This window comes from Panthera pardus, unplaced genomic scaffold, assembly GCF_024362965.1.
Source record: "Panthera pardus isolate Hobbes unplaced genomic scaffold, ASM2436296v1 HiC_scaffold_24, whole genome shotgun sequence".
In the NCBI taxonomy this organism is placed as follows: domain Eukaryota; kingdom Metazoa; phylum Chordata; class Mammalia; order Carnivora; family Felidae; genus Panthera; species Panthera pardus.
This window is the reverse complement of record NW_026526810.1, coordinates 33,515,930-33,534,935: the sequence shown is the minus strand read 5'-3', so window position 1 is coordinate 33,534,935 and position 19,006 is coordinate 33,515,930. Positions and strand designations below refer to the sequence as shown.

The 19,006-nt window shown below is 43.9% G+C and overlaps 1 protein-coding gene across 10 annotated transcripts in view; it reads right to left on the bottom strand.

Moving 5' to 3' along the window:
- Nucleotides 1-1,382: 1,382 nt before the first annotated feature.
- Nucleotides 1,383-19,006, bottom strand: part of CSNK1G1 (casein kinase 1 gamma 1) — a 174,780-nt gene continuing 157,156 nt past the window's right edge. For 6 of the 10 annotated variants that reach the window (XM_053888967.1, XM_053888968.1, XM_053888965.1 and 3 more), the window contains 3 exons: nt 14,966-15,072; nt 11,636-11,659; nt 1,383-7,350 (listed from right to left, as the gene is read on the bottom strand). In XM_053888967.1, the coding sequence (XP_053744942.1) occupies nt 7,296-7,350; nt 11,636-11,659; nt 14,966-15,072 (186 nt within the window). In that variant the 3' untranslated portion in view covers nt 1,383-7,295. The remainder of the gene's footprint in view (nt 7,351-11,635; nt 11,660-14,965; nt 15,073-19,006) is intronic. The other 4 variants (XM_053888969.1, XM_053888970.1, XM_053888972.1 and 1 more) reach the window with 1 other exon arrangement.

Here is a 19,006-nt window from a genome sequence, read left to right as displayed (position 1 = left end):
AAGCTTGATGGATAAAATGCTCTCGGTGTGAAGTTTTTCTCTCATGATGATCTTAAGTGTCTTCTGCTTACTTGCCTACCCAGTGAAAAAACAAATCAAGTAGTAATTGAGTAGTAACAAAAAAGCTGGAACCAATCATGCCGATTGACAGTTACTTTGTGGCTATATATATATATATATATATATATATTTGTGATTTTATAATTGCACATCATAGTTTTATCCCCTGTGTAGATGTTCATTAGAAGAGCATTATAAAGCTATTCCAAAGCTGTTCCACAGAGTACATCCTAACTTCCTGATGTTCTACGACCTAAGAACCACAGGGATACAGGAACCAGTATGTGAGTGATGAATGTCCATGTTCTGCCAGGAATATTTAAAAAAAAATTTTTTTTAACGTTTATTTATTTTTGAGACAGAGAGAGACAGAGCATGAACGGGGGAGGGGCAGAGAGAGAGGGAGACACAGAATCAGAAGCAGGTTCCAGGCTCTGAGCCATCAGCCCAGAGCCCGACGTGGGGCTCGAACTCACGGACCGCAAGATCGTGACCTGAGTTGTAGTCGGACACTTAACCGACTGAGCCACCCAGGCGCCCCAACTGCCAGGAATATTTAAAGTGACCAACAGGGGCCGCCTGGGTGACTCAGTCGGCTCAGGTCCTGATCCCAGGGTCATTAGAGCCCAGCATCGGGCTCTACACTCAGTGTGGAGCCTAAGATTTTCTTTCTCTCGGGGAGGAGGGGGTGGGGCACCTGGGTGGGTGGCTTAGTTGGTTGAGCATCCGACTTCCGCTCAGGTCATGATCTTGCAGCTCGTGAGTTCAAGCCTGGCATTGGGCTCTGTGCTGACAGCTCAGCCTGGAGCCTGTTTCAGATTCTGTGTCTCTCTGCCCCTCCCCTGCTCATTCTCTCTCAAAAATAAGCATTCAAAAAAGATTCTTTCCCCATCTGCCCCTCTCCCCAACTCATGCTCTCTCTAAAATTAAAAAAAAAATGGGGGCACCTGGGTGGCCCAGTTGGTTAAGCATCCAACTCTTGGGTTTTGAAAGTTTGTTGGGTTTGAGCCCTGCATGGGGCTCCATGCTGACAGGGAAGAGCCTGCTTGAGATTCTCTCTCTCTTCCTTTGCCCCTCCCCTGCTCATGCTCTGGTTCTCAAATCAACAAATAAACTTAGAAATAAATAAACAGAAATAAAGTGACCAGCAGGAGAGAGCAATGTTCAACCCAAAGGAATGAAGCAAGAATGCCAAAGTATCAAGCATTATTTTCATTCACTAGAGCCCTGAATCCTATCAAAGTAATCCTAGCTGGATTCTTAGTTACAAACGAGCCAGGGGAATTTAAAACCAGACAAACCAACCAACTAACCAAACAAAATTAGTCAAGAAAGGTAAGACATTTTATTTTACATACAAAAAGGGTGCAAACTGAGTCCTTTCCTCCCCAAATTAGGGAAGAGGTATACTTAAAGATCACATTTGTGTTTTTCCATGGTGCCCTAGGAAATGGGCTACTCTGAGATAACACATCAAGACCCATTTTCCGTTTTCTCCAAAGGCGGCTTACTTCCTCTGCAGAGGAGTTTTTCCTAATGGTGTACAAATCTCTCTCCCAGAGGAACCATTTCAAATACACTTGAAATAAACATTCATGTTAAAAAATACTACAAATTTCATTTTCACAGCTGAGCTTTGCGACCAGTGCCGGGGTTTATGAAACAACAACACATATCTAAAATAAAACAAAAAGTTAAAAAAAAAAAAAAAAAAGGCATTTAACAATAAATCAGACACATCCACACAGCATTTAAAACTGATTTCCACAGCTGATTTATACATTATCTAGTCTTAAAAAATTGCAATCAACATCCCAACATCTTTTTAAAAGTACAATGGGCAAAGATTAAAGAAACAGACAAAATAATAATATAATAAATTAGAGCATGTAATATATCCAATGGGAATTGATGAATCAACATTATTTTCCATTGGGGGGTTATAATATTTTTGGTTTCATCTCTATCTTTTCTGCTGTTTACTTTTCTGCTTGATAAATGGGGCTCATTCCCAGAGCCAGCCTGCTGTGACACTAGTTTGAGAAGCTCAATTGTTACTTGTTTACTTCCGAGGATATTCATAAACACATGGTCTCAGCAGCCTGGCCTGTGAGTCTTTATGGAAGTGAAATGCACAGATGAGACCACGTGCGCATGCACGCACATATACACACACACAGGCATACAAGCGCAACCACACACCCATCTGTAAATAGATTTCCCCCCAAAGAAATGGCTCATCTCTCCTGAGACATTCCTAACAGATTGATAAACCTCTTACAAAAGCTTTCAGTGCAAGGGCTGGCCTGGGATTTGGTCTGGAGCTCATGAAGAGGAACACTGAAAATGTCTCACCTGCCCTGAAAGAGGGGGTTTGCAGGGAAGAGGCAGTCAGAACAGCTGTTTTCCTGTGTGTCTTGTTGGGATGACTGCACTGCACCCCCCTTTATTACCAAGGATAACCCTCTGCTCTGAGACTCTGAAGGTGGTGATGGCACCGGAAATAAGATTGCGAGGAGTAAAAGAAAAGCGACAAAAGAAATTCTGTCCACAGAACTGAGGTTTCTTTATAACATCAAGTTTGGTAACAAAACTAGAAATATATGGAGTACATGTTCACTTTTTCCTTTGTAAGCTGATCTACAAATACTGGAGTGGACTTCCTGGTTGCTTTTTGAGGAAATTTGTCAACTACTACAGTCTATATCCAGGGAACCTACTTACTATTTTTGAATACAGTGGAGAAACCTATTCTTTTGCACTCAGTCACCTGCAAAAGGAGTTATGAGAAACATGTTTTTAAGACTGCTTAATTGATCAAAGACTTCCAAGATTTCTTATTTGTGGCTAAAACACTGCTCAAACTCTGCAAACCCTCAGAAGGGCCATAGTTTCCTCTCTTCTTTATTCAGAAACAAAGCCACCCCTCCGCTGCCTCCCTCCCCCCACCCCCAAAACAATAAAACCATAGGAATCCCATTTTGATTCCTGCCAACCCGTCATAGGGAAGACTGGGAATCACTGGCCATCAATTTCTAGACAGGGCTTTCCTGGAGGCCCGGAGTTGCCAAAACAAGAGCCCCCAAAACAAGTGCCTGGTGCTTATATATGGCCAATCCAGATGGGGTGCCTCGTTATCCTGGCTCCCTAAGGGTTGCTGGAATTCATCTGCCCACATTGGGGCAATGGCGGGGACAGTGGCAGTGGACTGGCAAAGGCAATGTTGGCTGTATGGCGCTGTAAGCTCCCAATCTGAGTAATTTGAGCCCTAATGTGGCTGACGCTGGAGACGACACTGTCAGGGCAATTCACTGGGAATGGAAAAGTGGTTTCAGTATGAAAATGGAGGTGACTGGGACACACAGGAGGCATGTGGAATTGGGAGAGATGCATCAAAAGATCAAGTTCCTTTGAGATGCTTTCTATGCTGTCATGGAAGTACTTATTTTTGAGAAACATCAGCCATGCTTGCTGACAGGGGCAATTAATTCTATCTTTTGCATACAAAAAAGTTAAGGCTATGATCTTTAGTAACCAATCTGACATACATTTACCATCACTGCATATTTCTGACATTAAAGGAGGTTACTAACACGGAGAATCAACAATGAATATGCACTATCAGTGTCCATTTCCAGTGCACTAAGCTGGGATATAGAGGTGATGGACCCTCTTCTGGCTAATGGCAGAGGTGATTTCTTTGTACCTGGAATTCATGCAGATAAAACAGGCAAATCAACATTTCTACTGAAAAGCCCAGGATTCTGCTGTCCCCTGTTGCCTCTGCGTTCCAGAGTGAAATGGAGCTTTAACTGGAGGTTAGCCTAGTCACTTGACTTGTACCTTCTTAGACCCTGTTTACTTCTAGACAGACCCAATATAGCAGAATGTTCACTAAGGCTGTCAGAAAAGTACACTGGCTGCTGGCACACTGCCCACCCTTGCAGAGTCCAGAGTGAGACCACTGGGAAATGCCAAGGTGTGTGTAAGTGATCAACCTTTAGCTGCTTGATTGCACAGACATACGTCATCCTCTGGTCATAAGAGAAGGACCGCTTGTGCCTTGGTGGATTCCTGGCCTGCGTGACTTAATCTGCTCAGGATGCAATACCTGAGGACCGTAGGGCTTGGGAGACGTCCTCCTAATGGCATACTAGTAAGAATATTTTGAGTGAACGCTGCTAGTACTTACTGCTAACTCAGAAGCAACTGCACCAATCCCAAAGAAAAAGATCCTTAGGCACCATGCTGTGAAATGGAGAAAGTTCCAAAACTATAGTGAGTAGATTTGGGTGGGTGGTGGGTGGAGGGACTGCCCAACCTCAGGGACCCGGCTGAGGCACAGAACTAAGCAACTATAGCAACAGGGTTGAAGAGGGAGCCCTGATGTGCTGGTGGGGATGGAACTGATGGCCAAATTATTCCTTAGGTAGTCTTTTTATTTACTTAATTTTCAGGAAGATCACAATAGAATCTCTCAGAGGCCTGGGACCACCTTGGAGTGCTAATGGCCTTGGAAGAATCACCATTACCCTACATGCCAGAGGGACGTGGGGCTCTTTGCCTTTGTTATGAAAAGCAGATACCTAGTAAGAGATTTTGGGGGGGGGGTGCAGAGAATGAGAACAGTGCATTAGGAAGGACCCCCCATAACTGCTTGGGTTTAACCCTTCAAGAGCTAGCCTTTAAAACATTTAAGACCAAAAAAAGTCACAAACTCAGCTGCAGGGGGGCTTGCCCTGAGCCAAGCTGGTCAATGCCTTTGCTTTTTTGTGGAAGCAGAGGTGGGAGGCACTTAGTGGGGTGTGGAGTGCCAGGATGCTAGAGGCTTTGTCACTACTTCCCCTTGCCATCCCTTGAGAGGCAAGGTTTTTTTCTACAGAGGGAAAAGGAAGTTAAAGTTTCTATACAGGAAGTTAGAGTTGCCCAAATGCCAATTGAGAAACTGTACATTTCTGTGATGGTGCCTTAACCACTAGGTATTATCAAGGAAGCAAACCTCAATATTCAAAACCCTTGTGGAAAAGGGATGTGACACTGTGTCTCCCAGCCACTCTGTTTTGTATACAGGAAAATTTCTTTTAAAGAAATGAAAGATTACAATCCTTACATGAGCTGAGCAGGTTTGAAGCCAGTAAAATGGTATTTCCTAGCCAAGGCCCGATGGAAGAGGTAAAGCCCAGTAACTCTGATCCATGCCACTGTTGCTATCTCTGCTCCATGTAAGATACATCAAGGGACTTGTCAGGAAATGCCAACTACCAGAAAGTATCCCCACATCCTCCAGTCCAAAACACGGCCCTCCATCTCAAGCCAGAGGCAATGATTTCGGAGTTCCCAAAACCACCAGACTAAGTCACCAGCCACTGTCCTCCTTGGTGAGTTAGCTCTCTCTACTCCCAGATACAAGGCCTTGTTCCCTGATGTAAGTGGTTCTTTCTCCTCTATCACATCTGGAAAGAGGTCACTGTTTACATAAGCCACTGAACTCAAATGAAAATTGAGCACAGTAAGATTAACTCCATACATTACTTTCCAAGCAGTGAACGAAGAACTGAGACTCTTCATGGTAGTAGATCAGGTGGCTAACCCACATGGGGAGGCAGACAGTGGACTGGGGAAAACACGCTCTAGGTACATGGCCATCTTATCTGGAAGCAGTCTATATCCAAATGAGAAGATAATTTCAGACCTTTCATTTCAGTATCCTTTCCCTTGGAATTTTCCAGCACCAGCCAATCTTATCTTCCTGTTCATACAGCCCCACGTGCTCAGTCCTAAGCATGCTGCTGTGGACCTGCTGGGAGATCTGCAGGTGCTTGGTTCCTGGTAAGGCAGGCCAGCCCAAATGCTATCACTCAGCTACCGGGGCAGACAGTACACAATGATTTTATTTCCTGGCCCTATGATGCCAAATCCTGAGGTTCTTCTGGCAGTTGGAAGGCGGGTTCACTTAGTCCTCCTCTTCTTGTCCACTAGTGGCAATATGGCGGTGGCCATTTCATCACTAATTTTGTCCCCCAAGTCACTAAGAAAGTCACATGGCTATTTAGTTGGAAGTCCCTGGCAGTGGAGGAAACTGGTATTTCCAATTTTTTTGTCAAGCATCTCCTTCTCCTGGTCAGTCTGGCTTGGCTGGCTCATCCCATGTGCTGGAGAGCTAGGCGGTCCAAACTGTAGGCTGATGAGGTCAAGAGGCTCTGGTAGGGACATTCTTCAGCAGCTGAGAAGATGAATGAATATTCAAGTATGTTTCTTTGCCAACCTGAGTGTTTACTCAGAATGACAAGAGTTTGGCTTCTTCTCTTTTGGGTGCTGCAGACCCAACTTTTTCCATTGAGAATGTCCTCTGGACCCATGTTCTCTCTGAATGGCTTGGCTGGCCCCATCCCCCTCAAAACAGAAAAAAGTAAAACTCCCAGTATAACCAGACACAATATGCATCTGCCATGTTTTTTGTTTAAAAAAAAAAACAAAACTAAAAGTGCAATAAAGTCAGTTTTTTCCTTTGCTCAGAACAATTTGCATTGTCCTACTACCGTCTGGAGAACAGAGCTCGCTTGTCAAGAGAGCGAAAAATGCCAACGCGCAGGGACAGTAGACTGCAGATTTCTCACAGCTTGTGTCCGACAGTGTAACTTGACAGGAGGGAGGGTGGCAAGAACCTGCACCCCGTGGCCAGCTGGGGATGGAGGCTGCAGAGGCACAGAGGACGGAGCCATACTGCCAGGCACACCTGGTAGGTGGAGAACGTTCTTCTCCTGCCAGGCCTGCCATCTTCCCCCTGCCTTCTTGACCGCACCCCCAGCCTCTTAAGCTCCTTCAGCAGACAAAGCCTTTAACTCACTAGCTTTTATGCTGGAGAGGGTTGAGGGTGGGGCAAGAACCGGGAGTAAACTACGGGAGGGAAGAGAATAGTAGTCCTTGAGTTTTTGTGAATGACACCTTCACTGTAAACAATAGGAAGGAGAGTCAACCAGGCAGCCCCGAGGGCAAGCAGTGGAGGAGCTGCAGCTCTGGGACCTGCTCAGAGCTGTAGGCAGGCGGGGATGGCCACTGACCCACTGGGCCCTGGCTGCCTGCACTGGCTCCTTCTGGGGGCATCTGTTTTCTTCTTTTTGGTTTGGACCTCCACCCTCCCCCATAGAGGAGTCCCTTCCAATGAAAAATGGCAGGAGCTGCGGGTGCAATTGAGTTAGAGTCCCCAGGGCCTGAGGACTCCTGGGAGGCACTGGTCACTTGTGGCGCTGGGCAGTCTTCTTCCTTTTCCTCTTAAAGAAACAGCAGCACCTGGAGTACAAGGAACATTGCAAGTCAGTGTGGAAGGCTTACAGCTTCAGACTTCTGCCTGCTTCTGCTTACTGCCCGGCGGGTGGGGGGCAGTTCCCCCTGGCACCCACCCACAGGGCCACCCACACCCACCACCTACGGTGCACACACTGGAAGCAGTGGGCAGTGTCTGCCAGGAAAGCCAAAGGAAATAGCTACTTCATTTCAATCTGCTACCAAACTCAATCATCGAAATGATGCAGGCTAGGCAGGGTCCAAACAGGTGTTTTTTGGAAGGATGAAGGTTTATCATTGAATCCAGATATTTCATCTTTATCTGGAACCAAGGCTGGGGGCTCCTCAGGGCTGCCTAAGACTAGCCTGCATCGTCTGCCCCTTGATACAGAGGGCACAATAATTTAATGCAGCTTCAATGGCCAGTGGATATGGAGCTAAACTGAAACAAATGAATCCCCCACAAAATATGATTGCAATTTTAGCAGGATCTCATGATGCTGCCAATGAAGGATTAAGGATTCTCTCCATCCCATACCCCCATCCCCACCCAGCTACCCGGAGCAAGCAGAAGGAGCCCTGACTCTTAATAAGTACTGCAAGCCTAGATCCCCTGACTGATATCAACACAGCCCACGTTTCATTCAGAAGGGACCAGTGCCACAGCCCAGGAGTTGACCAATGGCAAGCATATGGCTGCAGGGTCCTCGGCTTAGCTACTGAGACCACTGCTGCCGTGCCAAACAAGGTTAGAGGACTAGCCCTGTGTACGGTGGAGGTTGGGGTCTGCTCCCTTCATCCGCCCTCCACGTGTTGCCCCTGGACAATAGCCACAGCTCCAGCACAGCCCTAGGCCCAAGCATCCCTTCCTTACTCCTGTCTCTGAAATAGGAAGCAGCTCTTGCTGAGGCATGACTAAGTCCAGAAGGGGGTGATGAGGGCTGTGGCATAGCTGGTGCATAAGACATGTCCTTTCCAGGAAGCTGACACATGGGAAATGAGAATGTGAGGGCCAGAAGGTGTGGATGAGTCAAAGATGCCAGATGGTGGAGGGGAGTCAAGCTGCAAACTTGTTGGACCCTTGAAAGGAAAGCTTTTCGGAGAAAACTCTGTCTGGTTCTCTTGCCTAAATCTCTGGGTTTAATGCCAGGGCTGTTCATATGAACATAAAGAACTGGTGCTTACTTCCCATTCTCCTAAGTTCTCCACTGTAGCTAAGATTCTCTCCTTTTTCAGCCAGGCTCCTTGGTATTTCAACACCCAATGGACAAGTTGTTAAAAATTTGGAGAAAGTTTCTTAGAATGTAGAAATAGACATTTATACAAGTAATGATAGCCTTTCCCCATATCTGAATGAATCAAACATGAAAATTTTAGAAATAGGACCTTCTTAAGAGGGTCTTTCAAAAGACTTTCTGAAGATAGGGTGCCTGGGTGGCTCAGTCGGTTAAGCATCCGACTTCAGTTCAGGTCATGATCTCACAGTCTGTGAGTTCGAGCCCCACATCAGGCTCCGTGCTGACAGCTCAGAGCCTGGAGCCTGCTTCGGATTCTGTGTCTCCCTCTCTCTCTGCCCCTCCCCCACTAGCACTCTGTCTCTGTCTCTCAAAAATAAATAACATTTAAAAAAATTAAAAAAAAAAAAAGACTTGCCGAAGGTATCAATGACATTTATGCAACACTATTTTTTTCAAGTTTATTTATGTACTCTCTCCCCTCAACATAGGGCTTGAACTCAGGACCCCGAGGTCAAGAACCGCATGCTCTTCTGATGGAGCCAGCCATGAGTCCTGTAAAATACTAAATGGGTATGAATATAGTCACTAAACAAAGTGGCATGTGAATCTGGAGACTGAATAAACTCTTTGAAATAAAAATGACCAATGCTTCTGATTGTTTAAGACAGTCCTCTCCCCAGAGAAGATTTCAAGAAAAAAAAATGATCTTTTTCTATTATATATGCTTTAGAAAATGAACATTTTCCAAGTTGAAAGTCCTGATATTAATATTAAACAAGGCAAATTAAAACTCATGGGAGCACCAGTATTATACCAGAGTTCCCTATTCCCTGTTAACCATGATTTTCAGAGACATCATTAACATTTAAGTCAATTTCTATTCTTCTTTTTTTTTTTTTGGAGGATGCTAAAATGAGGATTTTGTATTTTTAGTAGGTAAGAGCAATCACAAAGAAGTCTGAAATACTGTTTTGGTCCCTTTCAAACTACACTACTCACTTCTCTTTTACCTCCTTCGAGGCAAGTCCTAAGAACTAGTGTCTGCTCACAAGCACATCATAACCTGACTGCTGAGGCACATCATGCTGAATCTGCCTGACTGGAGGGCAATGTGCGCTACGGTTTAGAGCCCCGGATTAATTTTTGCTAGTTACTGTAGTTAAAGCTTCGGCAGCTTTTCATAGTTGTACCCAAAAGGAAACAGGCCCCACAATCTGCTTTTCGATTCTTTGGTTTCTGTGGTGACTACCAGCAATAGGACCTATTAACCTGGGTCAGACCCCAGACCAAGCCCACCTACTAACTCCACACAAATGTCTAACTCTCCAAAGAGAAGGAAGGTGAGTGATGAACCTTTCTTGTGTCGTAAATATTCTTCTAGTTGATTCTTTGATTGGATGACCAGAAATTCTTAGCATGCTGGAGTCAGAATCAATCCAGTCTCCCTACCCACAAGCCACCAAGTGCTCTTTCTCTAGACCTCTGAGCCATTACCGTTCCCACACTGCTCTCTTGCTATGTCCTGGCTCTCTCCCCTTTTGCTATTTCATTGCCAGGCTTCTCTTCTTTGGTGTACTTTTACATTCTTCCCTTGCTCTAATACCTGGCTCAAGCCCCACAGTATCCATGAAGTCTTTCTTGACCATTCCTGTCCACAGTGACCTCTTGAGGGACAATAACAAGTCTCCTGGAGACCTACTTGTCTTTTCCAGTATATATGTCTTATCTCTACAGCTAGACAGCACCTAAACTTTACGGAGTACCTAAGCTAGATGGTATCTAAGCTCTTGGGTAACCTACGCTTTTGGGGAACCCCCTAGAGTCCCAAGCAGAGTTGGAGGAGCACACAGTGGACCCTGTATTTGCAGTCAGGATTATGTGAGTGACATCTCACAGGAAAAAAATAGACTATGACAATGTCAGATTACACAGACATGTTTGCTAGATAAATAGGTCAAAGGTACTCCCCAGTACCATAAGACTACAAATTCTATTTCCATAAAACCTGACTTATCTTCCATATATCCCTATTCCTGGGGAAGCCCCATAGGCAACTTAGCTTAGACCAATGGGGCTCAGAAACTGGTGTCCAACCTAGTCACTGAAGACAAATAGAAACAAGGTAAACACAGAGTCCAGGAGGCTGTTATCACCACATAGAATATGACCCCACGCATGCAGACACTGTGGGGAAATTATAATTCCAGACTGCAACAGACCAACCAGTTCAGGAGCACCTGGAAGGTCACAGGCAACGTCTAAGAAGAGAGCTGGGGAGAGGGCTCTTTCTTGTATCAAGAATGTACTTGACTGAACGCAGATTCTTTAGGGCTCCCCCTTCCACTCAAGGAATCTTTTCCAGGAGTGGAAGAGAAGGGCTCCAATATCTCATTAGCCAGGTCAGCCCTTGGCCCACTAAATGTACTCTTACAGGGAAAAGAAAAGAAAAGAAGAGAAAAGACAAGACAATAAACGAAAAACAAACAGAAACCCCCAAAACAACAACAAAATGTCCATTTCTCCCCCCAAGAAGGAGCTCTTTTGGAGACTCATTCTACAGAAGGAAGAACCAGTTGAATCAAAAGAAAAGTCACAGATTTTTCCGAAGCAGCCAGTTAGAGACCAAACCACAGAATGGGGGATCATCTGGTGATAACTGCCCTTGGGGTTGTGAAGAATAATCTAAACAACTGATAGAGTAACCTTGTCCTCCTGCCTCTGTCCCTCTCTGTCTGATAATATCTGGTCTATTAATTTGGGAGACAATTCACTTGGCTAAAAATAGAAAGATAATTTTGGATACTGGGGATATTGTTTTGACAGGAGGAGACAGCAATGAGATGGGTTTGAAAGGAAAGAAGGAACAGATTAATTCCTGGGTGTAGGCCTGCCCCATCCCCACCTTGTGGATCTAGTTCCCCAGTCTGGGTGGTTATGGCACAAGGCGGCGTATGGAAGCCATTCAGTGTTCCTAAGGCATTTTGTTTGGCTTTGCCAATCCCAGCCTAGTCTGGTCCGCTCCCCTATCATGTGGACTGGAGAGAGGGACTCACCACAGGTTGAGCATTTTCAGGCAGCTATAGAGTGTGTAAAGAGAAAAACACAGAAAGGAAGAGAGAGAAAGAGAGAGATATTAGTCCACAGAGGTGAGATGGAAGCGACTCCCTGTGAGCCATGCAAACATGCAGTATGTGTTGGTGTTTCGTTTCTTCCTCTCTCGAGGTAGGGTGAGTAGGCCCAGGTCACTTGGCCCCCACCCTAAGATGGAAGGGGCAGGTGCCTGATAGAAGCATTGAGGAGGGAACTGGATCTCAGTGAGGGGTAAGGTAGAACAGAAAGAGTTGGTGGGAGCCCCACAGCGGGTTTTCCTGGGCAATTTCCGGGAAGATAGCACAAGAAAGAGGAAATGATTCTGCCTGTAAGAATTCAATCAAGCACCAAGTGAGCCATTTTGGTTCCCACACAAAGTCTTACTGTGCAATGTTAAGCTGACCTTCCAACTATTCTGAGGGAAAGACAAGTCCCTAGCCTTTCTATAAGTCCAACATGCCTAACCAAAGCAGCTGGCTGGCAGTTAGCTCTTCCTCTAGAGGAGGGAAAAGGCTTCGGCAACACTTTATTTTAGTAGGAGATGAATCAGAGCAAGGAGGGTCACTGCTCTGGACTAAGGTGTAACTGCCAGAGAAGGGCCAAAAATCCCATTCTTGTTAATTCTCAGGAGAAATGAGGTCCACATTTTCTAAGTTACAGCTAAAGTCAGTGAGTAAGCAAAAACTCCATAACAAAAATCAACCAAAAAGCTGCCTTGCCTTACCAATTATATTTAAACAAGGACATGTGTCCCACAGCCAGAAGAAAAGGGAAGTTAGATGTTCACTTTGTAGAAAGAACAAAAACCAAGACCCTGTTATTTCTCTCCTCCTTTATATAAAACAAGCTGGGTGAATCAAATGCTTGGAAATGAAGGTTTCACTTATCTCCTCAGTCTCTGGTTGAATCTTAATATAGGCAACAGCTCTCTTTTTCCCACAAGCAGGCTGCATGGACAAATGGCATCACAGCTGCGTGCAATGAGGGGTTGTTTGGGACGTCTCGTGCTTCTCTAGCTGTGACTTCTTCCCATGAAAATGAGCAGGTGGATTGATGGCTACCCCCTCCTTTCCTCCAAAACACATAGAAGGCCAAGAAAAAAACCACATGGCCCTGCCAGACAGTTCCCTGGGCAAGATGGATTGGTAGCTCATGAAATCACTAGGGGAATCAGCACACAAAATGCCCTAAGCTTTGAGCTTCTGGAGGACATCTGGTCAAATACACTTGCTCCCTTCTGGTCCATACATTTCAGAAGGCCCAAACCTAGAACTGGTGGCAGTCACAGTAGTCCTTTTTACTGAATGGGGAGACTCTGAACTCTCTTTATCCTAGAGTTTGGATCATACCAGAATAGAAGTCACCACATTGAAATCTCTTTGTGTGAACAGCCCCCTATTTTACACACAGGACACAAACACCACACTCACATACACAATCAGTGTACACATTTACCAAAGTCAAATGAGAGAAATGGGTTCAAAAGATAAACCTGTATAAGGCAAACAATAAGAACAAAACTCTTTGAATCTTGGTATTCACAGTACACTATTAAATCCAGAGCTAAACTTCTAGCCTTCAAAGTAATAGCCACAACATGAATTGGGAGTGAGGTAGGTGGGAATGGGTACAGCCATCTTTCAAGCCCAGACAATGTATGAATCAGAACGTGCCTAGTGCCCTGTTTCCCAACCTTGGCCACACATTTGAATCACCTGACTTTTAAAATTTCCTGATGCTCAAGCCATAATCCTAAATAAACCAGAATCTCTGGGGACAGGATTCAGTCATTTGCATTTTCTAACATACCCAGGTGTTTCCAAAGTGCAGCCAAGGTTGAGAACAGTGTGGATAAGAAGTACCATACTGTTTACTTTGGAGAATGAAGTTTTGTCATGGAAGCTGAAGAAACACTGTGAGTACCATTAAAATCTCCAAGGTCCCTGAGAATAGGGAGCATGTTTCCTTACTAAAAATGCTTTCCTCCCAGGATTAAAAACTCTCCCTGCCTTTCTTACTTACCAGAGCCCTATATAAACCAGGAGAGGAGCACCTAAAGCTGCCTATAGTCATCAGGGACTGAGTGACTCGTGCCTGTGAGAGATCATCCAAGTCGTCCTTGGGTGCTTTTTATCTACTGGGTAGGAATCCTCAAAGGATTCCTGTCCTTTCCAAGGAAAGGACCTCTTGGAAGCAAAGTGAACTCATCATATAGATGGGCAGGACAGCAGAGGGGTGGGTGGGGGTTGGGGGACAACCATAGAAAGTATAACTGGAGGGAAGAATGCAGGTCTTGACTGGCCTCCCACCACCTTACTCCCAGAGATGTAAGCATGTTCTGGCTTGTATTGAGGCCATCTGGGGGCTCAAGAGAGCACCTAGGACACAGGTATCACTATTAATATGTTGTCTGCCTCTGACAGGACCAGGATAGCCTGAATACTCTCATTAGAGGAAAGGTCATCTGTATCAGGCTTGGCAGCAGTTACTGATTTGTAAAGGACTTCTCTTTCCCTACCTCATGTCTTCTTGGGAGTTTAAATCTGGATCGGAATTTGGGATGGGGCAAAAAAGGGAAGAAGTGATAGAAACGCTGCTTCTGCAGCAGAATTGGCAATCATTTCCTGTTATACTCTATATGCTAAGAGTTTAACCACACGCTATGCAGAGAGCACCTGGGGGCTGGTGGTACAGGCAGGGCAACACGTTCACAGGCAAGAGAGGCAGAAAAGGAAGTAGAGTCACCTCCTTCCCATCTTGGGAACATTGTGATTTCCTCTCCTCCCAAGACTCTTTTACTCACAGGTGTAGAGACTATCTTGCCTGACTTATTGGAGTCTCTCGGAATCCAGAATCATTTTAAGTGAGAACAAAATGGCCCTGAAGCCCTCGCTCTAGGGCTGTACATGCAGAGTTGTTAGCCAAGAACCAGAAATCAAATGCTGTTCAGTGTGGCCCGTGATTTACATAAGCAGATTGTTTTCTGTATCCTGGAGGGACCCAAGAGGCTCATGACTACTATCTGTTCTAGCTCTTATACCATGATTCTTTTGGTTCACTAGGCCTTTTGCCTGATGTGGACTAGAACAATGTGATGGTCTTCCCAGAAATCACAGCTAAAGAAGGGCAGAAGCAGCCTTAGGGTACCATGCAAAAAATAAAATGGTCAAAGGAAGAAAGCTGAGGACACAAGCATGAGGAATCCAGTCTGAGATGAGCAGCACATGGAGAAGAAGAGACAAAGAAGATTTTTCAACCTAGGACTCAAGAGCCCCCTCGAAAGATGAACGTACTTAGCTTCCTCGACTACCTCCACCTCGGCGTGAGCTGTGATTGGTGCATTGGAGTGGGCTCCTGTGGGGTCATCGACATTCAGCTCTCCATTGGTTGAGCTAACCACCTGAAACAGAAAGACGGAGTGTGATAGACACCATGGCAATAGGGGCTTCCTGCCAGCACCAGAGAGGGTCTCTAAGGGAGTTTTAGTCTGCAGTTTAGGTACTGACCAGGCAGTGTCTGGAATGTTGGTTTTCCTGGGCTGAGGGTCCAAATGTCCTAATTTAGGTAAGGTTCCCAGCCCCACGTCATGTGAGAACACAAAATGCAATGATGTAATCCTGTAAGAACTTCCACACTGAATGCGTACTCTGTGTCAGTGCTCGGCTACACTGTGTGTAAATTTAATCTTCACAAAAAGCCTATGGAATAGGTCATATCACTGTCTTTAATTCTACTTCTCTCAGTTTATTATGCTATAATTATAAATAGACTCAGGGATGATGCTGAAAAAAAGTTCTAAAAAGGAAATCAAGAATGGGCATTAGAGATTATAAGCAATCACACTTCCCTTCAGAAATTTCTTCATGGCTTTGATCACTGGTTTGAAGTCACTCAAATAACAAGACTGCCACATCCTCTCTGGTGAGAGGACAAACGGTAAGGAAACACTTCCTTGGAAGACCAGTCTTATTTCAACAACCTTTATTTCAGGTTCAGTGTCATCCCATTTCTCACTGAAGGCTCACACTCCTGTCATCTGGTTAATATAGACCCGATCAGGCTTCTCTTGCTTGTGCAGCTGCTTCTGTCACCTGGTTTCATTTCCAGCACATGATTCCTGTTTATGTGGGTGCTGGGGAGTGGGAAAAGGGACCCCGCTGGACAAACCTCTCTGCTGTTAAAGACCCTGGCTGAAACATGAGAGAGAACCACAAAATAGGATGAATGGTTCGGATATCATATGCTCTTGGATAAGTAACTTCAGCTATTTGAGACTGTTTCTTACAGGTGGATGTGAAAATTATAGAAGCAAATGTATGAGACAGTATCTGGTACAATACCTGGCACACAATAGTGGAGGTAGCACAGCAAGTAAGGAACGGGCTCTAGACTTAGGCAACCCTGAGTCTGAACCCTAGCTCCACCACTTACTTGCTGTGGGTCCTTGGGCAAGATCCTCAGTCTTTCTGTGCCTGAGCTTCCTAATCCACAAAATGGGGAACCAGTGCTGCTTACCTAATAGGGTTACCGTGCAGACAATCCACAGAAAGTGCTTAGCCCAGTGCCATGGTACATGGTAATGGCTCAGCAAGTGTTCATACTACTGTTGCTCTCCCTCCATTAATGTTTATTCTTACCCCCCTTTAGATCTGGGGTCCTCACCAGCAGCTAATTTGAAGAAAAAAAAAATTTCCTGTGCAGTCAGAAAGAGGAAGGCAGGAGGGTATGTTTAGTATAAGGGATCTTTGGGGGTATTTACTCAAAGAATAAAGGGCACACAAGGTAAACACTACTTACTAGCAGTCTCTACTTACCATTATTTCTAAACCAGAAATATGTATTGTTCTTATTAAGAATACATGCTTAAAAAAAATTAAAACAATGCTTTATGGTTAGTCAAAGAAACCTACAACATTACATGTGGACTTACCCTAGGAATCTGCTAGTGATCAAATTTAGCACCTCTGATTAATGCAACCACTCAACCTTATTTTTCTCCTGACATAAAAAATACTATATAACATTATGTAATATTCTTGCCCAAAACAAGTTTTATCTGAACTTTTGGTATGATGGAAAAAAACTGACAAACCTAAAATGCGGGACATTCTATAGGAAGCAAGCCTGGACTCTTAAAAACTTTACTTTTTCCCTTTAAATACAGGGGTGACTGTTACAGATGAGTAGATTAAGCAACTAAGAGACTGAAAGAGACTAAAGGGGCATAACAACTAAATACAAACCTTCATTAGATCCCAGACCCTATAAAATTAATCTTGAGGACAATTGGAAATGCAATATGAATTGTGTATTAGATATTACAGAATTATTATTCTATTTTTTAGGTATGACAATGGTGTTGTTGGTGACATGAGAGAATGTCTTTGTTCTTACGACATGCCAACTAAAGCATTTTGAGATAAAATACAATGATGTTTACAATTTACTTTCAAACACTTTCGCACACGCTCTCCCTCTGCCACCCCCATACTACTACCACAGAATTAAATATGACAAAATCTTAATAATCATTAATTGAGGTCAGGGATATACATGGGTTCATTGGACTACCACCACCACCAACTTCTCCATAAATTTGAAAATTTCAAAATGAGAAGGAAAAATACCAGCAAAAACAAAATTTGAGGAGTGAAGGTTTACAGATTAGAGAAGCACAGCTCCTCATGCTAGTGCTGTCCTGTTAACCTCTTCAGGCTACATTTATTTCTTGGGGCACGTTCTGGCTGAACACTGGTGGTCACGCTGGTAAATGTATTCTGTGAGCACAAGGGCTAGAGAAGAAAGCATCGTAAGTTTCTTAAAGAACAATTCCGGAGCTAGGTAAGATGTTAAAGAAAATGTCTTGGCCTCAATGGGTACAAATAAAGCAGGAGTCAACAGGCATCACCACTGCTGACTACTTGGTGACTTTGGGTCATGGTGCCTGTCCACAGTATTTCAAGTGTCTCATGCTCTCTAACTTCTCCTTGCTACAAATTGTCACTTGGCCTATAAGCAATATCCTTGGGCAATCTAAGAAAGAAGAGGTGATCTACATTTTATACACTAGATGTCTTATCTGTTATCAGTGAGTACCTGGTCACTAACTTCTAACTATAACTAAAATATGCTTGCGAATCAGTGGCTACTTATTTAGGTCTTTAGAGCATTCACTTTAGGCTGGAGGTAGTCTGTCAAACCACTGAACAGCTACCTAGATGTGCAATGGAACAAATGCTAGTGTAGGTGACCAAAGAGCCGGATTCCAGGCCTTGCTCTACCGTCAGCCTCCTCTGGTTTCTAATTCTGTAAGACCAAGCCAACAACCTTGGTCCCACCTACTTCATAATTACTATGGCAGTTAAAAATAATGATGTTGAAGAAAGCAATTTGAAAATTTGTAAAAAACAAAAAGACCAAATCCCCAAATCAAAACACCCTTATGAATGCAATGAATTATTCGTATTTTAAGCAGTATCATTTTTATACCTTTCATACTGAATTTTTAGTATAACTTCATTAAAAAATAAGCTTATTTGTGTACCTGGAATACTGAAAGTTAATTTGTTGTAATCACTATCAAAATTAGTCCCACATTCTTCTGGCTATCTCACATAAGACCAAAGTAATTAATATCATAAGGAACTACCCATGGAAGGAACTAAGGTGAAGTGCTATTTTGAACTTTAGTCCTTAATATTGGTAACATCTCTTTTAATAAGTAATTTAATATTTTAAATAAAAAATTTGAAAAAAAATTTGATTTAGTAAGTCCCATTTTTCAAAAACATTACTATGAAGAAAAGTGAGAGCTATATATCAAAGGGAACAGTACTTTAGCTGACAGTCAACATTTCAATCCTTCTTCTTACAACTAACATATTTGGTAATTCTGTACTTCAGCTTCCCTATATATAAAATGGGAATAATATTGACCTCAACAAGAATTGTAAATAATTTAAAATTATAAAGATTTGAGCAAAGTAAATATCAGTTAAAAGCTAAGTCTCATGCCTTTGCTTGGCCCTGGAGATTTCTAGATATTTCATATACATTTTCATTTAAACAATTCTGGAGTCATCTTTTTGAAAGAGAAAAATATACTGCCTTAATTGAATTTAGATCTTCCACATGTGGAAGACCTGTGGAAACAGTGGAAGGATGGGAAGCACGGTGAGGGGGGGTGGGGTCTGCAAATGAAATAGGTTAGAATGGGAGTGTCCATGTGCCTTCTCAGAGCCAACTCTTCTCATCTTGGTGCTCTGTACTCCCTACCAGGTTTGTGCTGTCTACAGGTCATCCAGATAGGCTAAGCATGGTTTGAACACATTACC